Here is a 15,756-nt window from a genome sequence, read left to right as displayed (position 1 = left end):
AGAAATAAAGAATCACCACCGCTTTCACTGTAATTGAATAAAATGGATTTCAAGCTTTTGTAGCTTCTCATCAAAATGCCATTTCCAACATGGATGCCCACAAGAGGAATAGGCTTAAATATGACAGGCAATATAAACACAAATATACACATTATGGGTGAGTTTCACACTTGCATTTATTAATAATAATAATAATAATAATAATAATAATAATAATAATAATAATAATAATAATATTATAGTAACTTGCCTTTCTTGTAAAATCAACTTATTTTCTTTTTTCCAGAAATCTTTAAAATCAGTGCTGAATTCATGCCAAATACTGAAGAAAGTACTAGGAGATACTTCTTTTTCACCTATTTTTGGTTTCACACAAAAATAAGCCGTTGTTTCTATAAACCTGTAAAGCAAGAAATTATGTAAGACTTGACACTGTTCTTTATGCGTTTCTTTTATACCTGCTCTTTCCATGAGCTGGGTTGCAGGCTATGGGCCTAATTAAGAGGTGTATGAACTGCCAGATGCAAAGATCACAACTCAGATGACGACTTGGTAATTTATTCTCATCACCAGGTACAGCATAGCAGATTCTCAAAAGGCTCCAATGGTCCCTAGTCTAACCCATACCCCCAGCCTTTCACTCGGGTAGATAGTCCACCATCGAGAGCAAGGAGACTCTGCCATGGGAAGCCTTAAATCCTTAAATAAGGACATCCCAGGTGGTGCTAATTCCACCTGGGATTCTGCTACTGCTAACAAAACCTGGTCTGGATTCTCCACATTACATTCATGTGGGGGAATGCTGACTCTGCCACACTCCTTCTCCCTTAGCTTCAACCACCCTGGCGAAAGCTACGAAATTTTCAGGTGAACTCACCCACCCCTATTTGTGTCATCCACCCGGGTACACAGCCCTCCACCACCTTCCAGAGGTCACCCACCTCGCTGTCTTCCTCCTCCCCTAGCTTCACCATAGAGTTGCTTGGAGGTTCAAGACCTACAAACCTCCTGGACAGGGCATCGGTATTGAGGTGCTGTTTCCCTGGACAAAGCCTCGCCTCAAACTTAAAGGTTGCAAGGCCAAATACCAATGGGTCACCTGAACATTCACCTCTTTGTTTGTATGCATCCACTGTAAAGGTATTGAAGATAGAAGGAACCACCAGTGTTGCTACACAGACAACCCACCGGCAGGACCAATTATCTCAGATATTGACTCCATTTCATCAAATTTATCCATAGACCATTACTGAGGGACACTACTTATACATTACAGACACTGGAAGGAATGTAATGGAAGTAAGGGATGTTGCTAGGTACAAGCAACGTGACCTAATTATACACCATCCTCAATCGCATACAAGGTTTGGAGAGCATTATACCCTTTCTGGAATCAGATTAAACAATACAGTACTGTACCTTAAATTCAGACATTTATCCTAGATTCGATCAAGTACATACTAGAAGATAACTACATCTGGTTGGAAAAGCAATATTATCTCCAGAAGACAGGCACAGCTATGGGAACAAGGTTTGCTCTAAGTTATAATACAGGTATTGTGTGGTGCGCAGACAACAGCTGCTGGTACAGGGTTGTCAAGCCCTAACAAGTCAAAAGATATAGAATAAAAAGATGTGCCAGAGCTGACAGTACCAATAATTAGACAAAACGGTTTTCTAAAAAGGAATATACAATTTTATTAAAAATCAATTAATGAATGTAATCACCCCCACTGGCAATGAGTTCCAGACTTTTACTGCTATAATGGTGAAGAATCCTCTTCTTAATTCAGTACGGAATTTATTTTCCTCAAGCCTAAGTACATGCCCGCAGTGAACAAATCATCTCCCAATTCCAAATGATTACCAATCCTGTATTTCAACATACTAATTAATAACTCCATTTAGCCTATAAGCAGCTTGTTCATTTTTGTTCCCATAATGAATTACTTTCAATTTTTCAACATTTAACTGCATTTTCCATCTTTCCGCCGACTTTTCCAGTTTATTTAAGTCACTTTGTAGTGCTTCCACATCCTCTCCTGAGTTAATTTCTTTACTCAATTTCGTGTTGTCCGCAAATATTGCAATTTTACTCACTATGTCACTTTCAATGCCATTAATGAATATATTAAACAAGGTGGGTCCCTATATTGAACCTTGTGGGACTCCACTTTGGACCTTATCCCAGCTGGAATGTATACCATATACCACCATTGTGCAACCAGTTTTTAATCCAATTACAAATTTTATCTCCCAACCCTAAACCCTAGTATCATTAATAACCTTTTATGAAACACTAAATTTATTAAGAATTTAGTAAACCACATAAATGTGTGTGTGTATATATATATATATATATTATATATATATATATATATATATATATATATATATATATATATAAACACCCAATATTCAGATGTGCGCTCAGTCCTTAAGAGTCAAAAAGAATGGTCACTTGTGTACACCTTTTTCTGTGGCGCAGCCCTTTTCTCCTCAATGGAGGCTATCTCCAACCTCCAACCTCACTTTCCTGGCCCTAGACCTATTGTTGCCTATTCTCGAGGGAGAAACCTGAGAGATAGGTTAGTTAAAACCGATAGAACGGGTATGGGAAAGAAAATTGGTACTAACATTTATACTAAGCTCCCGGGATGTTATAAGTGTAGCGATTGTGCTACATGTAAGTTGCTTATCCCTTGTAAAAAATGTAAACATCCTCACTCAGAAAAAATGTAGGACATCAGGTATGTCCCGAGTTGCTCCTCTTCGTATGTGGTCTGCATCGTAGTGTGCCCTTGCGGGCTTTATTATGTGGGGCAGACCACTTGCAAATTCAAAGAGCGCATGGGGGGACATAGATCTTCTATTAATTTAGCATTACGGGGTCGGGAAAGTGATCAACCGGTAGCCCGGCATTTTAAGAGAATGAACCACCCCCTGGAGTCATTGCGTTACTTTATGATCGATCAGGTTCCACTGTCAATGCGTGGTGGTGACCGTGCAAAAAGGTTGTTGATCAAGGAGTCACAATGGATTATGCATTTAGTGGACTAAACAAAAAGGTTAATTGGACTAAACGAATAGGTTAATTGGAAAAGTATCATGTAATATCTTTTTGGAATAATGCAGTAGATCCTTGTATGTTTTCATATGTATCTTTATAGTGTAACTATGCTTGTTTTCTGGCTATTGTGACATGTAATGTGATCCATGTTTTTTGTTTTCATTTTTTATGTCTACTGTATATATGTGTTTTTTTATATGGGTTTTTTTTGGTATCCGTTATAGTGATATGTGCCAATTTACTGTGTATATCTTCATAGGGTGCTGACGCCTGGTGCCGCTAGGAGGAAGTCACTTTGCACCCGGTGGAATACAAGACGGATGTCAGGTGGAACACAGAGAACGCTCCCTGCTTTCAGGAATATGCGTCACCGGAAGTTGCAGGATGACACCTTCCAGCGCACGCACGGATGGAGCAGCTTTGGCACTTAGTGGGGTATTTAGGTGGGGTAAGTACTATGTTAATGTGTTATTGCTGTGCCCTGGTGAAGAGGTGTGTTTCCTCTAAAGCGCTTGGGGCCTAATACAGCTAAGAGTATCTGAAAATACTGCATCTTGAAGTTTTATTTTATCCGAGTGCCTCTGAATCTTTGGATTGGTATGTTATAACTGCAGACAGTGCACCGGAAAGTTGATGTATTTTGTGCAGAGTGCCAACATATGTGGACAGAATATATAATATATATATATATATATATATATATATATATATATATATATATATATATATATATATATATATAATCACATCCAGTGCAGCACCCAGAAACCAATAATGAGTAGATACAAACAGGGGTTTCAACTTTTCATTTCATAAACAAATTTTGTCAGGATACTTTTGTTTCTATTCATTATTGGTTTCTGGGTGCCGCACAGGATGTAAGATATATTTTCCAGCTGCATTTTGCCTGGATGTGAGGGTCACCAGAACAAGGTACATTTTGTCTCTGAATAGTGCCGGATCATTGTATATATATGAACCATGTGTCCACCGTTCGAGAAATTTGCTGATTGGACATCAGGGGATTAAATACTTGGCCTAAAGGACTAACTTTGTTACCTTCTTAAGAAATGGCCTAGCCAGCTACCCGCTAAGGAATCATTCTACAATATTGACAGCAGCTTGGAATAACATTGTGACTTTAATCACTTGAGGAGGTGAGCATAGCACCACATTGTTTGTGTAATGTTAATCTTATGTATTTTGCCACAGTTAGTGTTGCCATGGGAGTTGGGGGAGTGGTCTCCTGGTAGCAGATTGTCAACATGGATTAATTTACTTATGCAGCCAAAGCCTTTCTTTTAACAGTGGACCATTATTCAGATTTTTGGAAAATTTAGCTTTTTTCAGACGTATTCTCAAAGACTACAATAATGCATTGCAAAACACAATTTGCATGTTATGGCCAGTCTGAAAGAGTGATTCTGCACCGGTCCGCAGTTTGCTTGTGAGCAGTTCAGACAATTTGCTTCTGAATGGAATTTGAGCGGTAAAGCTGAGTCAGTAGTTAAGATAATGAAGAATCTGTGCAAAAAGGCTAGCAGCGATAATAAAGATGCTTGTAAAGCCATATTACATTGGAGGAATACACCAACAGAGGGCATGGGGACCAGTCGTGAACAGCATCTAATGTCAAGGAGACTTAAGACATCTTTGCCCGTAGAAAGTAATTTACTATATCCAAGTGTAGTACAAGGAGTCCCAGCAATGCTACATCAGAAGAAGCAGATTTCCAAGTTGGAGTATGACGCATTTACTAAGCAGTTGCATGAAATTGCTATTGGTGAGCTAATTCATATGAAGCTGCTTCCTGGAGATCAAACAAGCTGTTGGTGACCTGGGGGCCCATTTATCATTGATCGCATTTCTAATATGATCTGATTGGAATATTACCGCCCAGGATCGCATTGTAAAATCCTAATGGTTGGATGTATTATCCCCCGCTCGCAGGGACAGGGATGTGAAAGGGGTGTTTTCGGGGATTTAGCTGCAAATATTGTTTGATAAATGCCTTGGTACCTGTATGCGCAAGTTTGCACCAAACTCATATCTTGTGGTTGTGGAAGATAATTCTTACAGACGCAATCAATTCTACATGAGACTGTAGGGCATTCCGTTCCTGGTCTAATTATGGAGCCGGCCACAGGCCATTTTACCAGATAATCGGGAAAATGAGAACATGGAATACACAAGCATACCAGATGGCAGTCCATCATTATCACCAGCTACGGTTCTCCGGCCCAACAAAATCCAACTCTGGCTCAACCTGTCTATAGTTGTAGTGGGCGTCAGTCACAGCCAACTGACAGACTTGATTTATAGTAAAAAAACAACTAAAGGAGAACACTGTTAGCAGTGTCAATTATGATATAACTTAAGTATATTTAAAAGGGGAGATGTTTGTGTAATGTTAATCTTATGTATTTGGCCACACCTAGTGTTGCCATGGGAGTTGGGGGTGTGGTTTCCTGGTTATAACGGTTCTTGTACAACATGGCTACTTGGAACTAGCAGGCAGTGTCTGTCTTCATTTAATAAATCTAAAACACACATACAGTATCTTCTTTCTGCAACTACAATATACCAGATCACTGTTTTTATCAATTGCACCCTAATACGTTGTGTTCCTGTGCTTTATATATTTTGAATATATTTATACACATTTTTATCAGTATTAAAAATCTATTATTATATCCATCATTATTGCAGTTCTTTTTTCTATGTATGTTCATCCTTTCTTCTATATATGTTCATCCTTTCATTGTTTTACCATTGCAGTATTAATGTGCATTACTTTCAGGAAATGACTGTTAAAAAAAAAAATTATTATGTAAATATACACACAATATTATTTATATATTTCACATACCGTAAATGAACCTCAGTCAGAAATGTTTCTGTATTTTCATGTTCAATTTTAGCTGCAAAAAATAAATTGTAAACTTTTAATATATAATAAATTATATATGCCTCACAGTGACCTCTAATACAGTATATCCTGACTGAGTCAGGATCACTTAATATTTTCAAGATATTTTAATGCTCTCAACTGGTTTCTAAAAAAATGTAGCAAAAAAAGGGATGTAATTCTAGATTATGTGATCCTAACTCTATCAGGATATACTGTAGTATAGGTCACTGTGGGGCATACAGTACTATATGTATTAAAATCTCTTTTTCAATAATTTCATGTGGAAACTGCAATTTCTGCATGACTTTCAGTAGCAGGGCTTATGTAGAAGATACCACACACAGCATTATTCTAAATGGTAACTACAGTCTCAGTTGACTAGCCCTATAGGTTAATGCATATTTGCCTACCCTCCCCGAATGGCCGGGAGGGTCCTGCAAATTGGGTCCCCGCAATTTATGCTGAAATGAAAACAACTAAATACATTTTTGTGCATATTTTTACAATTTAAATTTTTTTACCAAATCCTCAATTTCTAGCAATCATCTTACATCTTTTGGGCCACAGACATCTGCTGGCATCCAAAGACAGAGTATCACCATAGTCATAAGCGCCCATATCTGTGCCAGCCTCTGGCATCTGCTTCACAAACCTGAAGAAGGTGCCATCAGCAGTATTGTGTATCAGCAGGTTTGGGCAGGTCTGCTTTGCATGTAGTTACATTTACAAACCCTTAAGCTGGGTACACACTAGACCAGTGGTTCCCATCCCGTGGTGTCTTAGTACCAGGGGTTAAAGTGGGGGGAACAGGGTGGAACTGAGTTCCACCACCTCTAATGGTGAGATGGAATAATAATTCTAGCAGAAAAGCATTAGGGTTTGCAAGGGGTACGGAAAACCCAGCTACTGACACTGGCTCTGCCTAATGGATCGGGCCGCCAACAGGGGTGTGCTGTGGGTACAGCTGTCCCAGGCCCCGGCCTCTGGAAGGACCTGGGCAGCTTATTTTGCCCATTGCAGGTTACGGTAAGTTAAGTGAGGAGGGGGAACCCGGACTGGAAATGAGTCCTGGGCCCCAAAATTCCTGATAGCGGGCCTGCTAGTGGGGTGAGGGGAGGGAGAGTAATTAGGTGGCAGATGGAAAGGAGTTCCCCCCACCTCTCCAGGACCACTTTTATCCATGCTCAGTACACTTGCAGGGGTACCTTGGGTTGGTATTACAGGATCAATTAAAATACTGTCCCTCACCACATACCTGTAACTGATCATAAGAATGACATATAAGTTAAACACAAGTTATTTCATTTTTTTCTGAATTTCTCAATGACAAATGTTTAACCTAGGGGTACCTTTATATATATATATATATATATATATATATATATATATATATATATATATATATATATATATATATATAAAGAGATAGAGAGAGAGAGAGAGAGAGAGAGAGAGAGATATATGTATATATAGATAGATAGATTTATATATGGATAGATAGATAGATAGAAACATAAAAATTGACGGCAGATAAGAACCATTTGGCCCATCTAGTCTGCCCCTTTTTTTACCCTTCAGGTAACCTCAATCCTTTTTAATCCTTATTTCTTTGTGAGGATATTCATCCTTACTATCCTATCCTATCCCAAGCATGTTTAAATAGTTCTACTGTCTTAGCCTCTACCACCTCTGATGGGAGGCTATTCCACTTATCCACTACCCTTTCTGTGAAGTAATTTTTTTCTAACATTTCCCCTGAACCTACCTCCCTCCAGTTTCAGTGTATGTCCTTGTGTTCTATTATTTCTTTTCCTTTGAAGAAAATTTCCCTCCTGTACTATGTTAAAACCCTTGATATATTTGAAAATTTCCCCCCTATCCATTCCCTGCTCCAAACTATACATGTTAAGATCTTTTAGTCTATCCAGGTAAGTTTTGTGATGTAGGCCATGCACCATTTTAGTTGCCCTTCTTTGTACACTCTCCAATGTATTTGTATCCTTCTAAAGATATGGTCTCCAGAACTGGACACAGTATTCCAGATGAGGTCGTATCAATGACCGATAGAGTGGCATTATTATGTCTTTTTTTCTGGTACTGATTCCTCTCCCTATGCAACCAAGCATCTGACTAGCCTTCCTCATTGCTTTGCTACATTGCTTTCCTGCCTTTAAGTCACTTGAAATAGTGACTCCTAGATCACTCCTCCTCAGTAGTTTCCACTATAGTACCCTTGATACTATATTGAGTTTTTGAGTCACAACTGCATAATTTGCATTTTTTAGCATTAAACTGTAGTTGCCATGCTCTTAACCAATTCTCAAGTTTACATAGATCATCAGTCATTATATTTACCCCTCCTGGTGTGTCTACTCTGTTGCATATCTTTGTGTCATCTGCAAAAAGGCATACTTTCCCTTCAATACCATTTGCAATGTCACTAACAAAGATATTAAAGAGCACTGGTCCAAGTACAGATCCCTGGGGTACTCCAATGGTAACATGTCCCTCCATAGAATGCACTCCATTTACTACAACTGTCTGTTTCCTATCCAGCAACCAGGTTCTTATCCATTTAATTGCTTTATAATCCAATCCCACACTTTCAAGTTTATTTAGCAGCCTGCGATGTGGGACAGTGTCAAATGCCTTACTAAAGTCTAGATATGCCACATCTACAGCCCCCCTTCATCTAGTATTTTGGACACGGAGTCAAAAAAGTCAATGAGACTTGCTTGGCATGACCTCCTTGCAGTAAAACCATGCTGTTTTGGATCCTGTAAGTTGTTTAATTTAAGATAGTCCACTATTCTTTTTTTTAATAGTGTTTCCAATAGATACTATATATCTAATATATATATATATATATATATATATATATATATATATATATATATATATATATATATATATATATATATATATGGACAAAAAGGGGGTTGTTTTAGAGTGCGCTCAAATAGTACCACTTAGCATGTACATACAATCACCATGATTTCACAATCACAATTTCTCTGGAATACAATTCGACTGTTTTCATCAATAAGACGTAGACTTCGTTCGAGTAGAAATTCTTTATTAAAAAAGCCCAACGTGTTTCGTCAACACGACTTCATCAGGGGCAAATGCAGTTCATAGAATAAATGGTATAAAAAGTAATCTTTACATCAAATAACGAATATAAAATCAATGAAGGTAGTGAGAACGATTATCCACAAGAAAATGATTCAATAGCCCACAGATAGTAGACAATAATGGTGCCGTATTATTGGGATAGGATGAACTCACTATAGGGTATTGGCTTAAGATCAGTGAAAAAATAGTCCACAATTTCGAACAAACAGTAGGTTCCACTGCAGACAGGATACAGAAGTACCAACACACTCACCATTCCTAAGAATGAGGTACAAACAGCACCCACTTCCCAGGATGGGGTGCAGTGGCCTGTGACCACACACTCTAGTAAATACAAACACAGGGGGCCCAGCACTCGCTACAACAAACTAACTCACCTTAACATTTAAATAATCAATTAAATAAATAATGGGGTTTTAGTTCATGAATTGAAAAAAAAACACATGTTCATTTTAGCTATGATGTGTAAGCAGTGGCCAGGTTCCCATGAAAACCAGTTGTTAGTGTAGTACTTGCAGTGAAATGGGGTCCCTTGGCGATGGGCTGCAAGCTTAAATGCATTGATCAATTCATGAACTAAAACCCCATTATTTATTTAATTGATTATTTGAATGTTAAGGTGAGTTCGTTTTTTATAGTGCTGGGTCCCCTGTGTTTGTAATATATATATATATATATATATATATATATATATATATATATATATATATATATATATCTATATATATATATAGATATATATATAGATATATATATATATACACACACTATAGATACTATCTATCTATCTATCTATCTATATATATATATATATATATATATATATATATATATATATATATATAGCAATGTAGTAGGGGCGGCACTCCAAGCAGATGGTTTAAAACGAAACAGTTCAGCAATGATGCGGTGCCCTCCAGTATGTGACAGTGTTGCTGACACCGATGTATGGTTGTGGGGGGCGGCGGCACTCGCAAAATGAAGACACAGGAGACCACTTTCTCACAACGTTTCGGGGCTGTGTTGCCCCTTTATCAAGTGCAAAAAAACAACCAAACAATAGTGCAAAACAAGCATAAATACCTGCAGCCTTCCTGTCAATCCTCCCTGCTCAGCTTCCCCTGGGCGTCTAATGATGACGCCACTGGAGTCTGCTAGGCTGGGATACCGAGAGGTCCCGCCCCCCTTGTGTGTAAACAATATCTGTAACGAAGAGAAATACATCAAAAACATTATAACATACACTTGTGCATTAAGAGACGTCCTTGACATCAATTCAGGCTGCTTTTGAATGAATCTGCAGCAATGTGGCATTGTGCCGTGGAGGTGCAATACTCTGCCGGAACCGGCAGGCAGCCAATAAAGCCGCCCCCTCCATCTCCCGCAGGACATCGCCTCCACTCCTAAAGTGCTAAGTGCATACTAAGACCCATCGATCCAGTTAAAAAACAGTCATGTGCAAAACATAATCATGTGACTGATGTGCTGACATAAGCACAAACACATACATTTAAAAACCTGCTGACAGTTACAAGCACTTCTCTGGGGGGCTTGTTATTATAATGGGTGGCCTGTTGGCCATACCCCTACTTTCTGTTCTATTTGGGAACCATTGACATCGTATTTGTGAAAGTGTCGACATCAAAGGTCGACACTCTACCCGAATCAAATTTGTTGACATTATCTATTTTTTTTTTTTTTTTATTGTGGATAGTAAAACAGAAATGGAGCTGTATGGGCCAGACACACTGAGATGTTAAGTCTATAGGAAATGGGAGCGGCCTGCATGCTCATTAAGGCACCTTGGGACCAACGTGTCCAGTTGGAATATCCAAAGACTCTCAAGTTGTAAGAGTCGTAGCGACCTGTCTCCCCCCCTCTTGGGAGGTGGCACGTGGTCGATGATGCGGTACTTCAAGGATGCTAAATTGTGTCTGGCTTCGTGGAAGTGTCTCGCGACAGGTTGCTCGCTGTGACCAGTGCTGATGGCAGATTTAATGGCCGAGCGATGGGCAGCCGCCCTCTCTTTAAATGCTCTGTCCGTCTTGCCGACATAATGTCGGCCACACGGACAACTTATCAGATACACAACGTATCTGGTAGAGCAACCGACCCTGTGATGAATTTTATACTTTTTACCCGAGTAGGGGTGGTGGAACGTGTCTCCTGGGGTCATGAAGCTGCAGGTGGTGCAGCCACAGCACCTGTAGAAACCCCATTTAGGTCTACCTAAGAATGTAGGGTTACTAGGGTTATTAGGGAGGGAAAGGTGACATCATTTTTCACAAGATAATTTTTCAAGTTTTTGCCTCTAGTATAAGAGTGCAATATCTTTTTATTTTGGAGGACTGGCAGGGTGGGATCAGAATTGACAATGGGCCAATGCGACTGTACTATCTTTTTAACTGTGGAACTCTGAGGGTGGAATGAATTAACCCAGATGATTTTATCCGTCACATCTTTTTTCTGTGTACGGGACTCGAATGCCTCCTCGCGAGTCATGGATTGGACTCTATTTTTTGTGACAACTATCTTTTCAGTAGTATACCCTCTGGCTATGAACTTTTTACCCATTTTATCAAGGGCATCTTCTAACCCTTGGGGCTCACTGCAGATGCACCGGGCCCGCAACATCTGCGAAAAAGGTAAGCCTTTTTTAAGAGGCGTTGGGTGGAAACTGGAGGCTAATAGAGTATTGTTCCTATCAGTTGTTTTGGTAAATAGTGTGGTGGACAGCCGTCCATCCATCACTTTGATGTCAACATCCAAATACTGTACACCTGTATCGCTCATGTTGTACGTCAATTTGATGGGGGGTTCTGAAGCGTTATGTGTGTTAATCAGCCTCTCAAGGTCACATCGATCATCCCCCAAATAATGAGGAGGTCGTCGATGTACCTTTTGTACAGAATCAACTTTGATTGAACCGACAAGTTCTGTGTGAACAGTGCCCGTTCTACTGCAAACATGAAGGAGTTCACGAACGATGGGGCCACTGAGGACCCCATCGCACACCCCCTCTGTTGCAGGTAGAACTTGTTGTTAAATGCGAAATAATTTTGCTTCAGGGTGAGTTCCAGCAATCGGATGAAAAAATGTACTGCTGGCCCCTTGTACAAAGCATTGTCACTTATCAAATTTGTCACAGCCTCCAGTCCGGCTGCGTGTGGAATGCACATATATAATCTCGATACATCGATAGTACTTCAGATGCATCCTGGAAGTAATTCGGTGATGGTTGACAATTTCCCTAGCAAAGCGTTAGTGTCCTTCAAAAAAGAGATGTCGTTTTGGACACATGGCTGCAAGAAAAAGTCCAAATATATGGATATCCCTTGATACAGAGAACCCTGGGCAGAAATGATGGGTCTGCCCGGGGGGTCTCTGCAGACTCTTATGAATCTTGGGAATGGAATATAGGATAGGGACCACCAGATGGTCCACAGTTAATGCAGCTAAAGAGTCCCGATATATAATCCCCTCCTGGACTGCGCACCCCAAAATACTGTCTAGTTCACTCTTGAATTTCTGGGTGGGGTCACTATCAAGTAGACTGTAGGTGTCGACATCCTGCAATTGGGAATCAAGTTCATGGACATAATTGGATATGTCCTTTATCACCACCCCCCCACCTCTTCACCCGACACCCTCGCGGTATCTTCTTATCACGGACATAATCAGACAGGGTGACCCCATGGTAGTAGAAATTGAGCTCCTTTCTTTTCAAATTGAGCCACTCGTGGTACTGCCTCGCAAACAAGGGTAGAGCTTACCCCAGGGACCACATTCAGCTATTTGGACACTGACTATGACCGGCTACTTTTTAAAGAAGACGCGGCTGCATCGGTTGGTACACCTGAAAATGTCCAACTGTACCACGAGTGGCTCAATTTGAAACCTGTCTCTCGACTGGTGGAGAAAGACATTACAGTGGCACTGAGCAAACAGCAGGCCACCCGCTCTAATTTCTCTCGAGAGGAATGGCAGGCTCTTAGAAGCCTTATAAACGACCCTTCTATCGTTATCCGCCCCACCGACAAAGGTGGGGGGTGGTGATAATGGACACATCCTATTATGTCCATGAACTTGATTCCCAATTGCAGGATGTCGACACCTACAGTTTACTTGATAGTGACCCCACCCAGAAGTTCAAGACTGAACTAGACAGTATTTTGGGGTGCGCAGTCCAGGAGGGGATTATAGATCGGGACACTTTAGCTGCATTAACTGTGGACCATCCGGTGGTCCCTATCCTATATTCCATTCCAAAGATTCATAAGAGTCTGCAGAGACCCCCGGGCAGACCCATCATTTCTGCCCGGGGTTCTCTGTATCAAGGGATATCCATATATTTGGACTTTTTCTTGCAGCCATGTGTCCAAAACGACATCTTTTTTTTTGAAGGACACTAACGCTTTGCTAGGGAAAGTGTCAACCATCACCGAATTACCTCCAGGATGCATCTTAAGTACTGTCGATGTATCAAGCTTATATACGTGCTTTCCACACGCAGCCAGACTGGAGGCTGTGACAAATTTGATCAGTGACAATGCTTTGTACAAGGGGCCAGCAGTACATTTTTTCATCCGATTGCTGGAACTCACCCTGAAGCGAAATTATTTCGCATTTAACAATAAGTTCTACCTGCAACAGAGGGGGTGTGTGATGGGGTCCTCAGTGGCCCCATCATTCGCAAACTCCTTCATGTTTGCAGTAGAACGGGCACTGTTCACACAGAACATTTCGGTTCAATCAAAGTTGATTCTGTACACAAGGTACATCGACGACCTCCTCATTATTTGGGGGGATGATCGATGTGACCTAGGGGTTATTCTAGTTCATTCTTTCTGACAAAATCCTTCTTAGATGGACAAAACCATGTGCACTGCGGGTGGGGCAGATGTAACTTGTGCAGAGAGAATTAGATTTGGGTGGGGTTTTTCTTCAAAGTGAGATCTATATTGCAGTGTAAACATAAAGCAGTCAGTATTTACCCTGCACAGAAACAAAATAACTCACCCAAATCTAATTCTCTCTGCACATGTTACATCTGCCCCCCCTGCAGTGCACATGGTTTTGTCCATCTAAGAAGGATTTTGTCAGAAAGAATGAACTAGAATAAACCCCCTTGAGAGGCTGATTAACACACATAACGCTTCAGAATCCCCCATCAAATTGACGTACAACATGAGCGATACAGCATTACAGTATTTGGATGTTGACATCAAAGTGTTGGATGGACGGCTGTCCACCACACTATTTACCAAAACAACTGATAGGAACAATACTCTATTAGCCTCCAGTTTCCACCCAACGCCTCTTAAAAAAGGCTTACCTTTTTCGCAGATGTTGCAGGCCCGGCGCATCTGCAGTGAGCCCCAAGGGTTGGAAGATGCCCTTGATAAAATGGGTAAAAAGTTCATAGCCAGAGGGTATACCACTGAAGAGATAGTTGACACAAAAAATAGAGTCCAATCCATGACTTGCGTGGAGGCATTCGAGTCCCGTACATAGAAAAAAGATGTGACGGATAAAATCATCTGGGTTAATTCATTCCACCCTCAGAGTTCCACAGTTAAAAAGATAGTACAGTCGCATTGGCCCATTGTCAATTCTGATCCCACCCTGCCAGTCCTCCAAAATAAAAAGATATTGCACTCTTATACTAGAGGCAAAAACTTGAAAAATTATCTTGTGAAAAATTATGTCACCTTTCCCCTCCCTAATAACCCTAATAACCCTACATTCTTAGGTAGACCTAAAGGGGGTTGCTACAGGTGCTGCGGCTGCACCACCTGCAGCCTTATGACCCCCAGGAGACATGTTCCACCACCCCTACTCAGGTAAAAAGTTCAAAATTCATCACAGGGTCGGTTGCTCTACCAGATACGTTGTGTATCTGATAAGTTGTCCGTGTGGCCGACATTATGTCGGCAAGACGGACAGAGCATTTAAAGAGAGGACGGCTGCCCATCGCTCGGCCATTAAATCTGCCATCAGCACTGGTCACAGCGAGCAACCTGTCGTGAGACACTTCCACGAAGCCAGACACAATTTAGCATCCTTGAGGTACCGCATCATCGACCATGTGCCACCTCCCAAGAGGGGGGGAGACAGGTCGCTACGACTCTTACAACTTGAGAGTCGTTGGATATTCCAACTGGACACGTTGGTCCCAAGGGGCCTTAATGAGCATGCAGGCCTCTCCCATTTCCTATAGACTTAACATCTCAGTGTGTCTGGCCCATACAGCTCCATTTCTGTTTTACTACCCACAATATTGAGCCCTTAGAACAATCAAAAATCCCTTTTTAAAAATATATATATATATATTTTTAAATGTAGATAATGTCAACACATTTGATTCGGGTAGAGTGTCGACCTTTAATGTCGACACTTTCACAAATACGATGTCAGTGGTTCCCAAATAGAACAGAAAGTAGGGGTATGGCCAACAGGCCACCCATTATAATAACAAGCCCCCCAGAGAAGTGCTTGTAACTGTCAGCAGGTTTTTAAATGTATGTGTTTGTGTTTATGTCAGCACATCAGTCACATGATTATGTTTTGCACATGACTGTTTTTTAACTGGATCGATGGGTCTTAGTATGCACTTAGCACTTTAGGAGTGGAGGCGATG

The 15,756-nt window shown here is 40.6% G+C and overlaps 1 protein-coding gene across 2 annotated transcripts in view; it reads right to left on the bottom strand.

Moving 5' to 3' along the window:
• Positions 1 to 15,756, bottom strand: part of FMN2 (formin 2) — a 454,592-nt gene that overhangs the window by 96,526 nt on the left and 342,310 nt on the right. For both annotated transcript variants that reach the window (XM_083176392.1, XM_083176393.1), the window contains exons 15-16: positions 5,940 to 5,991; positions 251 to 400 (exon numbers count right to left, since the gene is read on the bottom strand). In XM_083176392.1, coding sequence (XP_083032518.1) covers positions 251 to 400; positions 5,940 to 5,991 — 202 coding nt within the window. The remainder of the gene's footprint in view (positions 1 to 250; positions 401 to 5,939; positions 5,992 to 15,756) is intronic.

Source organism: Crinia signifera, chromosome 3, assembly GCF_055691185.1.
Source record: "Crinia signifera chromosome 3, ASM5569118v1, whole genome shotgun sequence".
NCBI classification, from domain to species: Eukaryota; Metazoa; Chordata; class Amphibia; order Anura; family Myobatrachidae; genus Crinia; species Crinia signifera.
This window is presented reverse-complemented; position numbering and strand designations above follow the sequence as displayed.